This window comes from Acipenser ruthenus, chromosome 6, assembly GCF_902713425.1.
Source record: "Acipenser ruthenus chromosome 6, fAciRut3.2 maternal haplotype, whole genome shotgun sequence".
Taxonomy (NCBI): domain Eukaryota; kingdom Metazoa; phylum Chordata; class Actinopteri; order Acipenseriformes; family Acipenseridae; genus Acipenser; species Acipenser ruthenus.
In genome coordinates, this window is record NC_081194.1 from 59,818,159 (window position 1) to 59,834,278 (window position 16,120).

Consider the following 16,120-nt stretch of genomic DNA (forward strand, 5'->3'; position numbering starts at 1 on the left):
AGGTGGATTCCAATAGGATCACAATTTGCAGATAAGTTATATAGCTTCCTACACAGAGAAGATGGACACCACCAGCGCTGTGAGCCCATAGAAGCCCAATGGGAATAGTCACTGGGACAAGAAACAGAATAACATGCTTGAATCTGTGAAGAATGTTTTCTGTGTTTCTAACGTGTATTTTGTTTCTGTTTTGCAGGTTTATCGTGTCAAGCCACAGTTAAAGTGTTGTCTCCGGACGATGGGAAATCAGGCATAGTGACAGCTGCTCAGAAGTTCTGCCAGTTAGTGGAACAGCAACAAAAAAGGTCCACAGACTTGGATGTAAATATGCTGGACAGTTTGCTTAGAGGTAAGTTCCTCTTCTCTGCTCCTGATTGTTCTGGAGTGGGTGGTGTTTTGCATTTGAGGGTTATACAATTATACATGCTGTGAATGTAGGTCATGGTGACCTGCATTTTCAATTCAGTAAGGCAATCTTAAAAATATATATATTTTTTTTTAATATGAGAAAATAGTAGATGTCGACACGGGTAGAAAATCCGGAACCAGGTATCTGGCGTGAAAAATACCCGGGTCTTTTTTGGGTAATGATTTTTAAAAAAATCACATATGTTAATGTTTTAAGTGCATGATACATATTTAATAAATACTAATAGCACACATACATTTAGTCCCTTCAGAGTTTGAATACAGTTATTAATGTTAAATGCGCTTCATGCTGCTGGATTCTTTGTGACATCTATTGGCCACATTGCGCCGTTGTTGTTTTAAAACATGCATCCAAGCAAAGCAGCATTGTGTGGAATTTCTTTACCAAAGCAGGAGAAAACGGAATTTGCAAACTGCCAAGGAATTATTTCATTTCAAAGAGGAAGCACTAGCACACTTACTTAATGTGCGGCACAAATATTTTTTATTTAACCCAAAACAAAATAGGTAAACGTAAGCCTGTGAGTAATGTTTTTCTCATACTGATTTAATTGTGTACTTTTCACCTTACGCATTTTGGCATGCATATGCTTTTTCTTTGTATTTTTAAATAAAGGCTACTTATTTAAACTTTTTTGTAAGAAACTATATCTGTGCAATAACTGTAGATAAAGCATTCCGTATTGGAAGACACGTGGTTTATTATTATTAATGGATCATAGAATTATCACTGAAATAAGCCCAACAAGATGTTATGTTGTTTTCTTTCCGATTGATATCCTGTCAGTTAAGAAAAGGCTTAATGCAAAAGCTTGTTTTAACGTTGTCTTTATTACACCGAACAGAAACCCGCGCTTACAGCTGTATTGTCATATTTTCTACATTTTCTTGAAATTCTCAAATTAATAATCGATACCCAGGTCAGGTCATTTAAAACCCGACGGGTACCCGTGCCGAACTCTAGAAAATATGTATATCCTGTGCATGAAAAATGCTTGGGTAGGAGTTAAAGTAATGGGTAAGCAAACCTGTGTGTGTTGTTTTATATCCATGTTTCTCTTGATGCGCTCTACAGTAGCTCCCATCACACACAAAACATTCACACTCATGAAAACAAGCATCCTTAACATTCTAGGAAGCCTGCATTAATCGGTGAAACAGGGTAAGTGTTCAGCTATCTGTCTGAGTTGCTGCATCTATTGTGATATGAAAGCTCATATAATCCTTCAGTCCCAGTCATACCTCCTCTTATTTGTAAAATGAATCTGTGACGGGGTACTGCCCCGTCTTTATGATCAATGTTGGGACTGGCAGGGAGGGGGTTAAAATTCCTCCCTGCCAGAAAAACATGTGAGAATGTGGCTGGAGCCCTAATTGACTAATCAGTAATTATTGAATAATTGGGCTCCAGCCACAGGGGATAAAAGCCAGGGGAGAGGCCCTGGCTAGGGGAGAGAGTTGGAGAGGAGAGTTCCAGAGGAGAAGGTGTGTTTGGTTTGTGCTGTGATTTTTGTTCCAGTGAAGGCAACGCCCAGCCTGGAAACCTTTATTTTTGTAAGTTTTTGTTTTGTGTGTTTATTTTATGTTTAAATCTTTTTGTTTGGCCCTCGTGCTGATTTATTTTGTATTTTTGTTTATTAAAAACTTTATTTTTGAACTTTTAACTGTCTCTGAGTCTCAAACCTCGGTCCATCCTGTCACAGAATCATTCATTACCCCAACATGCATCCTTAATGCATTAAGAACAATGTCGAACGTGTGAATTGGATGGTGGTTTATGAGATTCCATTCATTTCCTTTCGAGGGACTCTATTTGGCTCCTATACAAGACTGTGCAGTAACTGGTATGGTGGATAGAAAAACATAATTATTCTCAGCTGGGAAAGCAAATATACTCTGTAAGAAGAGGCAAAGAGTAGCTGTGAAGTCTATTACAGACAGCAGTAATTTATTTTACCCGCTGTTCAGTGCTGTCTGCCAATTTAAGATAATGGGGGCGATTTGGTTGATCATAAAATGCTACAAAATGCTTGTTCTACATGCTAAAAAAGGTCCGTATCATCAGTTTGGAATGCTGCATCCACAGGTATTTAATGTAGAAGACCTGTCTGTTTTTATTTATATATATATATATATATATATATATATATATATATAATATATATATATATTTTTTTTTTGGTTTGGTTAAAATTTTGATCAAAACTTCATTAGCATATCCCATAATGCTGTCTTTGAACGGATCTGTTTGGTCCATGCAATAGACATTCTCATTAGAATAGCGTGCGCACACAGCTGCATTTTAGCATGCACAGCTTGTGGTTGGGACTCTTCTAGTGCTGCAGCTGTGAATGGGACCATGAATGAATTTGTCGCTTAGTATTGTGGGTGACTGTCAAATCCAAAGTACTTTTATTTATATCTTTAACAAAATGTATGTATTTTATTTTATTTTAAATTTCAACACCAAGATATATCCTTGGGATAAGTAGCAAGCGCATATGTGCAATTTACATGTCAGCACATTTTTAAACAGTCACATTAGCACAGTAAAATGTTGTGTACCCAAATAGTGATTTACTGTAGAAACTGGAAAAGTCAAGACTGGTGGAATATTACTGTAATAAATGTGCTCCTGCTACTGCTTCTTCAACAGTTTTTATATCACATAAACCATGTTATGGGAAAACTGTCAGGCAAATTAGAACTGTACCTTTTGACCTGTGTCCAAATATTGCTGCAATTTTGTGGGCAAGTGATCTTTTGATTTTCGTATGATAAAGACTTTGAGATACAGTTGTCCCACGTTATACCGCCCCCTTTATAACACCACCCTTGCATACCGCCAGCTATTCTCTCTGAACAAATGTCACCAATATAAAAACAGTGCTAATTGTACCCGTTATATCGCCACCCGCCAACTTAAATGTAAATATCAGCATTGTAGTTTCCCTCATTGTAGTGCCAGCGAAATAATCATGGCAAATTAAAACAACAAAGTTATGCAGTTAACCTTTGACTCGCTTTCCTAATTCATTGTAACTGAACGTTCATACCAATGTCATCAACACTCTGGCTCCTAAAGCAAAACAGAAAGTACAAAATGGCGAGTCGACCCTACATTTAACACCAGAGCAAAAGAAAAAAATCTGCATGTGTGCATCTGAAAATAAGAAAGTCAACAAGACATCGCAAATGATTTCTCGCCTAAATGAGGCATATACTGTCTTAAACTAAAGCATCAGTTTTGTAACAGCAGAATTTTTTTTTTTTACTTTTCATTTTAAAGTACTTGCCTGTACATATTCAAGGTGTTTTTTTGAACTGATTAAAAAGAATGCTGTTGAGCTTATATTGCTTTGTGAAATAAGTAGATGGCATCGTTCAATGGGGGATCGTATTCAGCAGGCTTACAGTCATGCCACAAACACTAAAGTTCAAATGACAGTACAGTAAAAAATAAAAAAAAATATGGAATTGTTGTTTGGCTGATTTGACACTAAATGAGTGTTTATTTATTTATTTTTTTTTTTAAGTATGAACTGTTCCTCAAAAGTAGCCATGTATGTTTCATACGGATGGGAAAAGACGATAAAACGTCACTAGCAGACCTACTGTTGTGTTAAGAACTAGTACTGTGGTTTTAAAAAAGATTAATGTTTTATTAAAATGGCCTGGAGATACTGTAATTGTATAACTACAAAAATAAAATGTTTGAATTTATTGCAAACACAGGTGGGTGTGTGTGTGTGTGTGTGTGTGTGTGTGTGTGTGTGTGTGTGTGTGTGTTGTGGACCCTCACTATAACGCCACCCTCGCTTATTGCCCGTTTTTGCCCATTGCCCTTACCAGGCTGTATAAAGAGGGCTGACTGTAGTAGCTTTATATTGGGCAAGTTTGTATTCTGTAATTCTCTAGTCTAAATATAACTCTTTCTTGAGCAATAATTCCCATCTCCAAGGGGCATTAAAGGGAGCTTTTATTTTTTTTAGTAAAACCGCTATTTCCACCACTAATATCTAATAAACCATTTCAGATGGCTGCTTCTTTTTTTCAGTGTTCTAAAACTGCCTGGGGTGCTTAGTCATATACAGGCCCCAGGCCTGACCATGTGAGACAAATCCCTTGGCTGACTGTATCTTGGATCTTGTTTCAGTTTAATGTTGACTAAATACAAAACAACACAGTCTGCTGCACCTTTCACCTTGCTGGAGACATCCAGAACACAGTGGTGGTTTCTGAAGCAGCAAAAATGAACTGGACTGGACATCTGTGATATATTATTTTCAGCTGTGAATGTTGTTATTGCTTTGCAGTTTTCATTAAAACCTGTTTAATAATTTAAGACTGTAGTGAGTGATGGAACTGCCCTATACACAAAGCCCTGTTAATGCAGACATTAGTTATCTAGGGCACAGTATTTATTAGGTTTGGCTGAAGTACAAGGAAGTATGTGTTTTGACACCATTTTTCTTTGAACAAGCAGGACAAATCTGAACATCAATTTTATATTAAGACTAAAACTAACAGAGATGTACCATTTATTTATTCCATGGCATTAAAGACCTGAAGCATTATACAATATAAATGGAAAAGTTCACATTAGTAATGCACGAAATGATTATTTGGATTGAGCTCGGCACTGAAATTAGGCGCTAACAATCAGATGAGGGTTGTTGTTGATTAAGCTAATTTGCAATTAAAAATAAAACAAGTTGCTTTCACACCAAAGGCGTCAATCAATGAAGCCTGCCGCTGAACACAACATTTCCTTAAAGTACAGAATTCTATTTTTGTATCTTTCAGCATGAAGTACTGTAACAGCACAACAGTATTATTTCATGATAACTAATTAATACAGTTCTGTGTCTTTTGCATAAAAAAATAAATAAAAAGGGAATATGTTATAAATATTTAGTATACATTAACATTTTATTAGTTGTTTCGAGTGGTGTTGTCTTTGCAGCACTGTACGAGCGGTCTTTCTTTACTGTACTACTTCGCTGTTGAAAGTTAAGTGCCTTCCCATTTGACACAAATACATACGCCTACACTCACAGCAATGACTATCCTTTATAATTATAAAAAAACAGCATTGTCTGAACACTTCCTACCTGCTGCTGATAGATGGTTGAAATTCCAAACACAGATCACATGTTGCTGTAACCCCCAGTCGTGACCTTCATATACATATAGCACTTGCTAAATGATTTTTAAAACTAAAAAAGTAGTGTTGCCACCTTTTGTAAAATAATGATTTATTAATAATGACACTTTATTACGTGAAACCTTTTTTGCACAATGCAGGGTACCCCAGTGTATCTTTCTAACATGTATTACCCTGGTCCCACCCCAAGGAATCCTTTCAAAAATAATAAATAAAAACTAAACATTGCTCAACGAAGTACTTCAGACTGGGTGAACATCTTTTTGCAAACAAGGTGTTTCTCTGTTTTCTAGTCTTTTTTTCTGTCTTCTATCTTTCTGAAACCTGTTTCTTGGACACTGTGGGTGCCTGCCTGTGTGCTTCTGTGACCTTTTGCTCTTATTTTTATTTATTTATTTTTTTAAACGGGCAGTCCTATAGCCCAATCAGAAACAACCATTCACAATCTAAATGTGTTCTGATTATTGAGGAAAACAATATATACGTTTAATAATTTTTGCACAGTAATAAAAATAATTATTTGCCACGTTGATGTATGTTTTTCATAAATATATTGGTTAAATAAGTACATTTACGCAGTCCGTTTTACGAGACATAGCCGCTGTGAATGCCACCATTAGATTTACAGTGTGCTGACGCTTTGACACGACTGGCTTGGTGTGAAAGGACCTTTAGACTGGAGAACTGCAATTATCACAACTCCAAGTAGCTGTCTCTTCATTTGAGTCACTTGGAATGGTAAATTAGCCCAATCAACAGCAATGACCCTCACATGTGGTGATCTTAATAGATTAAACGCTTTTGTGCAGCTCTGGTTCACATAGATCATTTACATAGAAGTTATGAGATTAAACATGTGTTTACAATCGTAAAGTTTGTTTTGTCTGTTTCCTTTAGAGAATATTTCTTGTTTTACAGGTACGAAAGGAATGCCAGATCCTGATTTAGTGATGAAGTTCGGCACTGTGGACAGTACATTAGGATTCCTTCCATGGCACATCAGACTAACAGAGATTATGTGAGTGTCTCTGTTTTTACACTGGAAACATATTTGAGGCTTGGCTGTGTTGAGTATCTGAGATTGTGTTTTTGTGAAATGTATTTTGCTTGTGGAGTCCCATGTCGATGTGCCTACCCCCCCGCACCACCACAGGAGATTAAAACATAAAGCAATAGGCACTTGATGTTGCTGTGAAATATTTAACCCGTAACTACTATCCACCAAAAACAAATTACAGACATGATAACTCAATCCTGTCTGTGTTTAATAATTTCCTTTCATGCCAGTTGCATATTTTAACCATTTTAGTGACATTTGTGTATTATAATTGTATATATGAGAATTTAAGCTTGGACCTGCAACTTTTTATACAGTGTTACTGGATCAAAAAGACAATTAAGTTTTAGTTGTCAGGCTTGGATATTTGTTCAAATCACAAGTTATTCAAAAACCCAAAGCAATCTGTTACCATCATACTATATAATAGACATTACAAAAATCCTGCATATCTGAACTAACTTAATCCTCATTGCAGCGTACTAGGTTATTTTGGACTGCTTCGGTTGCTAGATATTTATATATTGTGGTTTTAAACTGAGTTCCATGAAGACCTGTTGGCTTTAAAGGGCATTTACCTTTGGGATAATGACAACTCCACTAAGAACCGGATTGGCTGAGATGATCCTTGAGGTATACAACATGAGAGTCTAAAAAGGTGTTTTAGTTGGCTGTGAGGTTATGTACACACCATTATTTTACTGATATGATCATTTAGATGAACAGCTGCTTTTCAGGGATATCCCAGGAGACTGCCGGCAAACATCTGAATTTCCAAGCACGCATTTCCATGCATGCATACATACATTACAATATGGTGTATTGAGATTTACATATTTACAGATATGTAGTGAATTATACAGACACTTGATCAGTCTGTTGGTTTAATTATTTGATTTTAATGTAGCTTGAAAAGCAACACAATTGTAATGAAATGCAGTAAAAACTTTGCACCAGGTCAGTAGGTTAGTTCTTTTTATTGTCAAAACACCAGATGGCAGCGCTTTCCAGTTTTCCACAGCACAAATAAGAGGCTTCAGTTCAGATGCGAAGCTGGAAAGGATATGAGTGTTAAGAGAAGTACAATGAATGTATCTAAGCTGGGAATAATGTGAAGACCTTGGTCCATATAAAGCACATACTGAGACTCCTTATGACAGTTCTGGGGCCTATGAAGATTACTATCCCTTGCTGTTTTTCTTGCAGCTATTAGACTGTTTTTATTCCTGAAATTGTTTGTTTGCTTCTTTCACAATTTATTTTTTAAATAAATTACAATGTTTGACCGTAATCCCATTACGTTATCTTTTGATTCACACAGTTTGTACTACCTGGAAGCATGGGGAAAGAAATTCATCTGATGCACATTTTAACTGGGTTTTTTTTTTTCTTCTTTTGCAGTTCTTTGCCCTCTCACATTAACATCACATACGAGCACTTTTTCAGTGCCCTGAAGTGCTACGCTGGCTGTGAACAACGTCTAGGAAAGTGACACCTCAGAGTGGACTGAAAACCACGCCACGGTACATGAAAAGGGACCTGCCATTTCTTGATGCTTACTAGAACCCGACAACACAAACACAACACCAGTTTGCCATTATTTCCATTTTTTATTTTAATTTATCAAGGTTAATAAAAGCATCTTATTACCTCTGAATGGCTAGCTCAGCATGTGTCTTTAAGGGTCTGAAATGTAGGTGCAAAAGTTAAGTCTCAATTTAGAAGGAGCAAAGACCCTTAAAGGGAAAGTCTCATATGTAAAACTATCAACTACCAGGGACATGTGGATTAGCAGTGTGGTGTATAAACGTTATTTTATGAGTGATCCAAGGATTTCAAACCAAATCAATTATCAGTCTGTTGTTTTGGCACTTCTTTTTTTAAGTAGATATAACATTCTCCAGGGGTGATATTACAAAACCGAAACTTCTTGTTTAAAAAAAACAAAAAAAAAAACAAGGTACTGTCTGTGCAGTGTGGTTTCTCGTGGTTTCTGTAAATAGCATTGGGCTACATGAGTCACTGTAAAATGGTACAATTTACAGCAGAATCCTGTTTTAAGGCACATAACCGGGTACAATTGAAATCACTAAGTACCTACAGGTTATGAAATTAAATCCCAGTATTGGCTGGCTTATTTCTTCAAAGAAACCACAACCTGAAAATGTTAGGAAATTCAATTCGATGATGGCTTATTTACTTAATGTTATAAAACCTGCCTGCGGTTAGGTGGAATATAATGTTTTATGTGGTGCAAGAGTCTAGGAGTAGTTCCTTGTGATAAACTTGTTATTTGTAACAAATCCCTCTGCACTAGAAGCAGTCATTAGCAGATATTTTTACCAGCCACAGACCCTTTCAAAAAGAGTAGCTAGGAAGTAAAGCAAGACATGTTCACTTCGTGGTTTGCGCTGAGGGCTGGGAGCCAGGCAGTCCTGGTTTCTTATCCTAGTTCAGTCACTGATGTACCACCAGTGCTGGGTGCATGACAGGTATATGCTATGTGCCTAATTCTACAAAACCAAATTTAAAGTATTATAGTCTTTCGCAGGAAGATGTTTTATCTTTACACAATGAACTAGGATTAATAAGAAATCTGAATTACTGACATTTCCTCAATCTGCATAAACCAGAAAAAAAAAAAAAAAAGAGCTTTTGGAAGATGGTTAATTAGAAAGCACCACACAAAGACCAAGCAGCTTCAAATTCCATTTTAATTGCAGAATAATTACAAATATCATGAAATACCAAATAAGGGGAATTTAAAAAAGCTGTAAAAATGTTATGCTACTTTCTCTTTAAATATTGTAGCATTTCAAAATAATATACTGGTTATTGGAAAAAAAAAAACAGTCTTCGATTATTCAATGAGCTATTAGAGCTACGGTTTTCTTGTATTGTTATTTTAAGAGCTTTTATTAAGAGCTTTTATAAAGGTGGCCCTTGGATTTTTTTTTTTTAATGACTAGCACTGTGTTTTCATTGCACTGATTAAAATCTATCGGGTCAGCTGATGTGTTTTTTTGGGGTTTTTTTTTTAATCAGTGGTGTCTTTTTGTAACAGATGTTTTAGTTTCTCTTTTCTGCTAGTAACAGTTGATAGTGACAGCGAATGTCAGTTTGTACACCATGCTTCTAACCCTGGATTTTTAATATACTGATTCCAGTAAGGAACTCCCTGGGACTGATTCAGTAAATATAGATATATTTTAACCCTGATTTCACCGCCACTTTTTACAGTCACATATTGCACATGGCTTTCCATCTGAAAGTGTAGCACTTGAACTGTACAAAAGTAAAATAACCACACTGCACTCGGTATACTGTTGATGGAAACGTTCACATTTATTCAGAGGTTGTTAGAAGTTATTATTTTTAGTTGCTGTTTGGTGGTGATAATCAATTTTTCTAAAGATGAAGGGTCAGGGTTATATAAAGCAATCAACTAACTATAAATGTGAGTGAGTGTAGACACACTGTCCCCAGAACATCGAGTAAAGATGGGTTTCTGTGTGCTTGTTTTGGTTCAAGCAAAATACCAGTCTCTAAGGCACATTTAAAAAAATATATAATAAAAGGTTCCATGTAAACATTACTTGCACTGTAGAATTGCTGTGCATTGTATACACTGTGCAAAGGTTTGGTCATGTCCAGTGGCAAATTGCAAAAACTACTACAGCAGCGAACGTCCAGATATCAGAAAACGTCCTGGCTTAAAGAGCATATGCACTAAGCTACTGTATATCTTGTCTGTTTTGTAAAGTGAAAATTACTAGCTGTTGTACAGTATGCCGTTGTTGAAGCACAGATATGACCAGAGATGAGAAAACCCATCTTTAGCTTCAGAACAAACTTCAGATAGATTATGCAATATTTTTTTGAAGGAATGTACTGAAGTAAAAGCAACACTTACTTGAGCTAGTTTTTTTTTGTATTTATTTTTTAAGAATTGTTTTGTACATTTCAGAAATTTGTTTGGGTACTGTATGTGACTGATTTCTCCTTGTTTTTATATGGACAGTCACACACTATGTCTAGTAATTGTGTTACTGTTGAAAAATACCTCAGATACAGTAATTGTCATCAAATAAGTCTCACATTTTTGTTAAGACTTTCATTCAGGAAAAGCTTTTCCTAAAATAACAAAGCTTGCGTGTACACATATGCAGTGTACTGTATTTGCATTTCTGCCTTCACCGTTCAAATTATGGAAGTATGATATTTATTCACTGTAAAAACTGATCACCACCACACATGGCCAAAAGCTTGTTGCTACTAATTATCAGCACAATTGGTTTCTGAAAAGGGGAACAACACTAATTACTGTACAATTCTAAGTAAGACCATAAATGCCTTGAGCGTCTTTTCTGATTGGGTACATTTTGTTTGGTGCACATTTATGCAGAAAATCCTCATCTAATGACTATTTGTAGTAAAGAGCTTATAATTTATAGTAAGCATGTAGCTATTTTATTTAATTTTGCTTCAGGTGAATTATTATTATTATTATTTTTTTTTTATTCTTTTTTTTCGGAAGACCATCACACCTATTCACAAACTCTGAGGTCTGTTGCTGGTTAAAGGATCCTTCCTGTTCTTCACACCCACCCTCTATGCTTCACACACACTCTAATCATTGGTCACTGCGCCTCCCCTTTAAATGGCAGTAAAGTTATTCTTACTACATATAAATGCTAAGCAATCAGAGACCAGGTTTACCAGATACTTGGAGATGGATTAGATCATTAAGGATTTCACTACTGAACTGAAATTCTGTTTGTTCTTTCTCACTTGTGGTTGAGAAAACATTGCTTCATGGTGCACCTAACGAGATTTACATTTTTACAGCTCTATCCAAGAGTGTGGTTGCTATCGGAGCTTACATTCTAGCGTTTTAAAGCTCGCCCATCTTGCCACATTGCTTTCTGGCTTGGTATTTTTCAGTTGCTAAGTGGGAACCCAAAGTTGATTCTAGAACTGCAGGATTTTGTGAGCACTGCATCGAATATGCAAAACACGTTTCATAACGGGTTAACATTCACAAATACATAACTCATTTAACTTTTTGGGGTTTTTTTATATTGAAACACCAAAGAAGTCACCTTTCGGTTTCGCTTTTATTTAAAATGACCCAAAACTCTAAAATCTCCTGAGAAATTTTGATGGACTACAGTTACAGAAAGAAAAACGTAATAATGTATTACAATGGAGGCCTGGATCTGCAGTAACCAGGCACAAACAAGAAACAATACTGGTTGGTTGGTGGTTTGACACAACATCTTAGCTGCCTGCATTGCTCATCAGTCTTCTTGCTCTTTGTTGTAGTGATTCCTTGCATACAAATAGGTAGATGCTAATGATACAAGCTATTTTTGGTTGGTTTTGCAAGGTGGAGGAGGCATCATCAGAGATTGGATGTTGCAAACAGTGCCAAATACACTGTGAAAACCAGCAGTGCTCTATGAATGTGTGTTTTTTCCTTTGTTCTTGATTAGCTCTTATGTAAAATGTAACTATACAGTGGTGTACAGTGTGTAGATCTGACAAGCTGCTGGCTTTCTGTATCGTTGTAGTAGTTGGCTATTGTAAATAATGTGCAAAACAAGTTTTTACAAATCAGGAATCGACAACTTGGATTTTATTTAAGAAATAAATAAACAAAAAGTTGACAACATGTACCTGTGAACTATTATTATAAATGAAGACATACATGATAAATAAATCGATCTTTTGAGAAACATGTTCGTCCCAATGTCTTTTTAAAAATGTGTTTTATTGCAAACTTCTTTAATCTGCCAATCCCCTGTTAATATTATTATTTTATTATTATTTATTTCTTAGCAGACGCCCTTATCCAGGGCGACTTACAATTGTTACAACATATCACATTATACAGATATCACATTATTTTTACATATAATTACCCATTTATACAGTTGAGTTTTTACTGGAGCAATCTAGGTAAAGTACCTTGCTCAAGGGTACAACAGCAGTGTCCCCCACTGGGGATTGAACCCATAACCCTCCGGTCAAGAGTCCAGAGGCCTAACCACTACTCCACACTGCTGCCCTTAATACACATTAACATCTTTTAACGTCATGTTTTGAAGTTATAACCCTTTCCTTTTAAACGCCCAGTCGTGCTTAATTAGAAACCCCAAAAGAAACTTCATAAGTTCAGTGACCCTTCACCTCAGGTCCACTGTTCCTTTCATCACAAGTGGTTTCCACATAATTTGCTGTATGAATCAATAGCGATTGCATATTAATCTCCACAGTAAAACAGAGTGGAATTAGCTGTATGTTCCCCCAGCCTCAGCCTTTGCCCATTGTATTAATGAATCGATTCCTTGTAATATGTCCTTGATTCACAGCCCTGGAGACTTCTCATTGTGCAGAAAGCACCCAGCAAGAGACTGCAGTGTGAGGTTCATCTTCTCTGTGTGTAAACCTGAAAGGCGGTGAATTGTGCACCATGTCCCATATTTTGAAGTGCAAAGGCAAATTGTTGAATAGATTAAAAACAAAAGTAATGGTATTGAACAAGAAACAACTGATCAAAAAATGGGGGGATTTGAGGAGATATGTCTCCCATCTTACAGGAATATACATATTTTACACTTTAGAGTTTCAATTAGAAAAGGTGGTCTATTCACCATATGAAAAAAAAACAACATAAAGGTTTTTCATCATACTATCTATTTATAGTCCTGACTGGAGATGGATGTTATGAACAGGTTTTCTGCACTAGCTGAATAGTGCTTATGTTAAATTGACTTGATTGCTTCGGTCAATACTAGTGCTGTTCATTTTGTATTATGTTTATCAATTCAGATTCAAAACCAATGAAATTACTTGACAGCCAAATGATCGTGTTTACAAATTCTTAATTTTATACACAGTAAAATGAGTCATTAGCGAGTCTCTACTGGGTATTTAAAGTGAAATAAGCTGTATGAAGTTACAAGTTTTTAAAGAGATCAGATTATTGATCTATAAATCATTAAGTCTGGCAGCAGTGGCTTGAGCATAGAGACTACTAATTAGACACACTTTGAATCCAATACAATAAGTAATATCGTTCAGACTGCAGTAAACCATAATTGCCTATGTATTTTGCATGCAGATTGAGTAAAAGTGTCTTCTTTCAAACTGTGGAAGTGTTCAGCATTGTTTCACAGAGTAGCATGCAGTAAATGTAAGTTATTAGGTGTTTTAATAGGTGGGTTGCTGTATAAAGTTGAAAAGGTTCATAAAAGGAAGCCTGTCTTCAGATATTGACCAGTTAAACCAAAAGATAGAACCTTGGGCAAACGGCCAGTATATGCCACTGCTGAGTAGTCTAGAAGTTGTAATCAAGCCAAAGGCGGCCATTTATTTAGCAGATTCACTGAATGAGGGTCTTGTTTTTTTTGTAACTATTATGGTGCTTTTTTGTATTTGTTTTTATGTAATGACACAACAATAAACTTATTGATGACTGTTACATTGACCAGTGCTAAAATGCATCATATTCTTTGCAGCTGTAGGGTGCCAACACATTTTTGGGTAGGTGTTGGTAATTCTGCAAGTGATGCACATTGCATCTGCTGTAAGGTGACAGGTGAACCCTACAAGTGCTAATATAGGTTACAGTTTCGTGTTTTAGGCTGGGCATTAAACCAAACTATTTGCATGGTACTGTAGTAGTTAAATACCTTGTTGCATTTGTCAAAATGGTGCTTGACGAAAATGGTGTATTTGTGACTAAAGGCTTACTCTATTTAAATTCAACTCTTTTGTGTCCAAATAATTAATGAACAGCTAGCCTCAGAGCTGCTGCACTCCATGCCTCCAGGGAATCTGTAAAAATATGTATTCTTCCAGTGAAAAGGCTTCACAGATTGATGTGACCTTGACCTCTTGAGCAGCATTTATCTAATATGATTAGGCCATCTGAGCGAAAAATTATCCCCTGAGAGCGGAAAGGTTAATCTTTCTCTCTAATGAGGTGGGACTACACAGAGAAGGCAGGAATACTGTAATAGGTTTAACTTTCTCTCACACTCTCAAGATGCTGAACTTTAATCAACTTTTTCAAATTCTGGTCAAAAGTGACGCAACTTTCTACGCTTTGGGATGATTTTAATGAGTACAGAAATGCTATTATTGTAATAGTTACATGAAGGTCATGGAAGAAGCCCAGTGAAATGCTTTAAATATATAATATATATAGTAATAATTTAATGTTCATGTATTTTGCATAATTTTATCCATAAATGTCTTCTGATAATTTGTACATTAGTACAATTGCATGCAATATATATATAGATAGAGAGAGAGAGAGAGAGAGAGAGAGAGAGAGAGAGAGAGAGAGAGAGAGAGGAGAGAGAGAGAGAGAGAGAGAGAGAGAGAGAGAGAGAGAGAGAGAGAGAGAGAGAGAGAGAGAGAGAGAGAGGAGAGAGAGAGTGAGAGAGAGAGAGAGAGAGAGAGAGAGAGAGAGAGAGAGAGAGAGAGAGAGAGAGATAAATATATAGTGTGTGTGTGTGATGCCCAGTGTAGAAAAGTACCCCAATAGCTTCAAATGTGGGTAATCTTGTTAACAGGGAATATGTCGTTTTCTCAAAACTGCTTAACTGGGATATGATAAATACTGCTAATGTTATGCAGCATGTACTCAGTTCTAAGTTGACCCTAACAGAATAATTTTAGTAGAAAACGAGAACTGCTGCCTCACATCAGACATAATCTGGTAAATGTGTTGCCACCAGTTAGATTGTGTGGCACAGCCAGAGAATATGTGTAATAGATCCTGCATCTCCTTTACATCCCCAGTAACTGTATGAATAACTTGTTATACCAAATGATGTCTTTTCTCTCTCTCATGTTGTTTAAATGAGGGCCAAGCTATCTACAACAGCCCATTCCGATGCTTGCGTTACTTCTTATTGCTAAACTTTTTCCTCCCTCCTTTCTACAGCTGAATATATCTCTGTTTATCTGTTTTAGTAGTCAGTTTGATGTAATCCTTGTAGATACTTTGTTTATTCTTTGTAATTATTATAACATCGACCAGGGCCGTTAGTGCATGGAGAAAGACGACACAGGACACTGACTTTTCACCCTAAACAAACCCGTGTGTGGTTTATAGTAGTCATGAGGGACCTAATTGCCCTGTACTGGGTACCACACCATAGCTATTGCAAGGTGTGTCGCCAATTTAGTAGCTTGCTCTGTTTCTACACCAAACAGAGCCTGACAACCAAGTGCCTGTTCTAGCTACAGCCATACTGCCCATATGCATGACAGCTAACACAAATGTTGCTATATTATTAATATTTATATTCAATTATTTTAAAATCCCTTTGAAAGATTCCTGTGGCCCGTATAGTGTGTTTTCCATGACAACTGAGAACTCTAAACTGGTGAGAAATTATTTTTCCTATTTCATGTACACTAACTACTGCACAGACATTTAAGAAAATGTA

The 16,120-nt window shown here is 36.3% G+C and overlaps 1 protein-coding gene across 1 annotated transcript in view; it reads left to right on the forward strand.

Moving 5' to 3' along the window:
* LOC117410503 (dehydrodolichyl diphosphate synthase complex subunit nus1-like) overlaps window positions 1-12,391 on the forward strand; it is a 35,432-nt gene extending 23,041 nt beyond the window's left edge. The window contains exons 3-5 of the mRNA XM_034017096.3: window positions 197-349; window positions 6,515-6,614; window positions 8,055-12,391. Of these exons, the coding sequence (XP_033872987.2) occupies window positions 197-349; window positions 6,515-6,614; window positions 8,055-8,145 (344 nt within the window). The 3' untranslated portion in view covers window positions 8,146-12,391. The remainder of the gene's footprint in view (window positions 1-196; window positions 350-6,514; window positions 6,615-8,054) is intronic.
* Window positions 12,392-16,120: the final 3,729 nt, after the last annotated feature.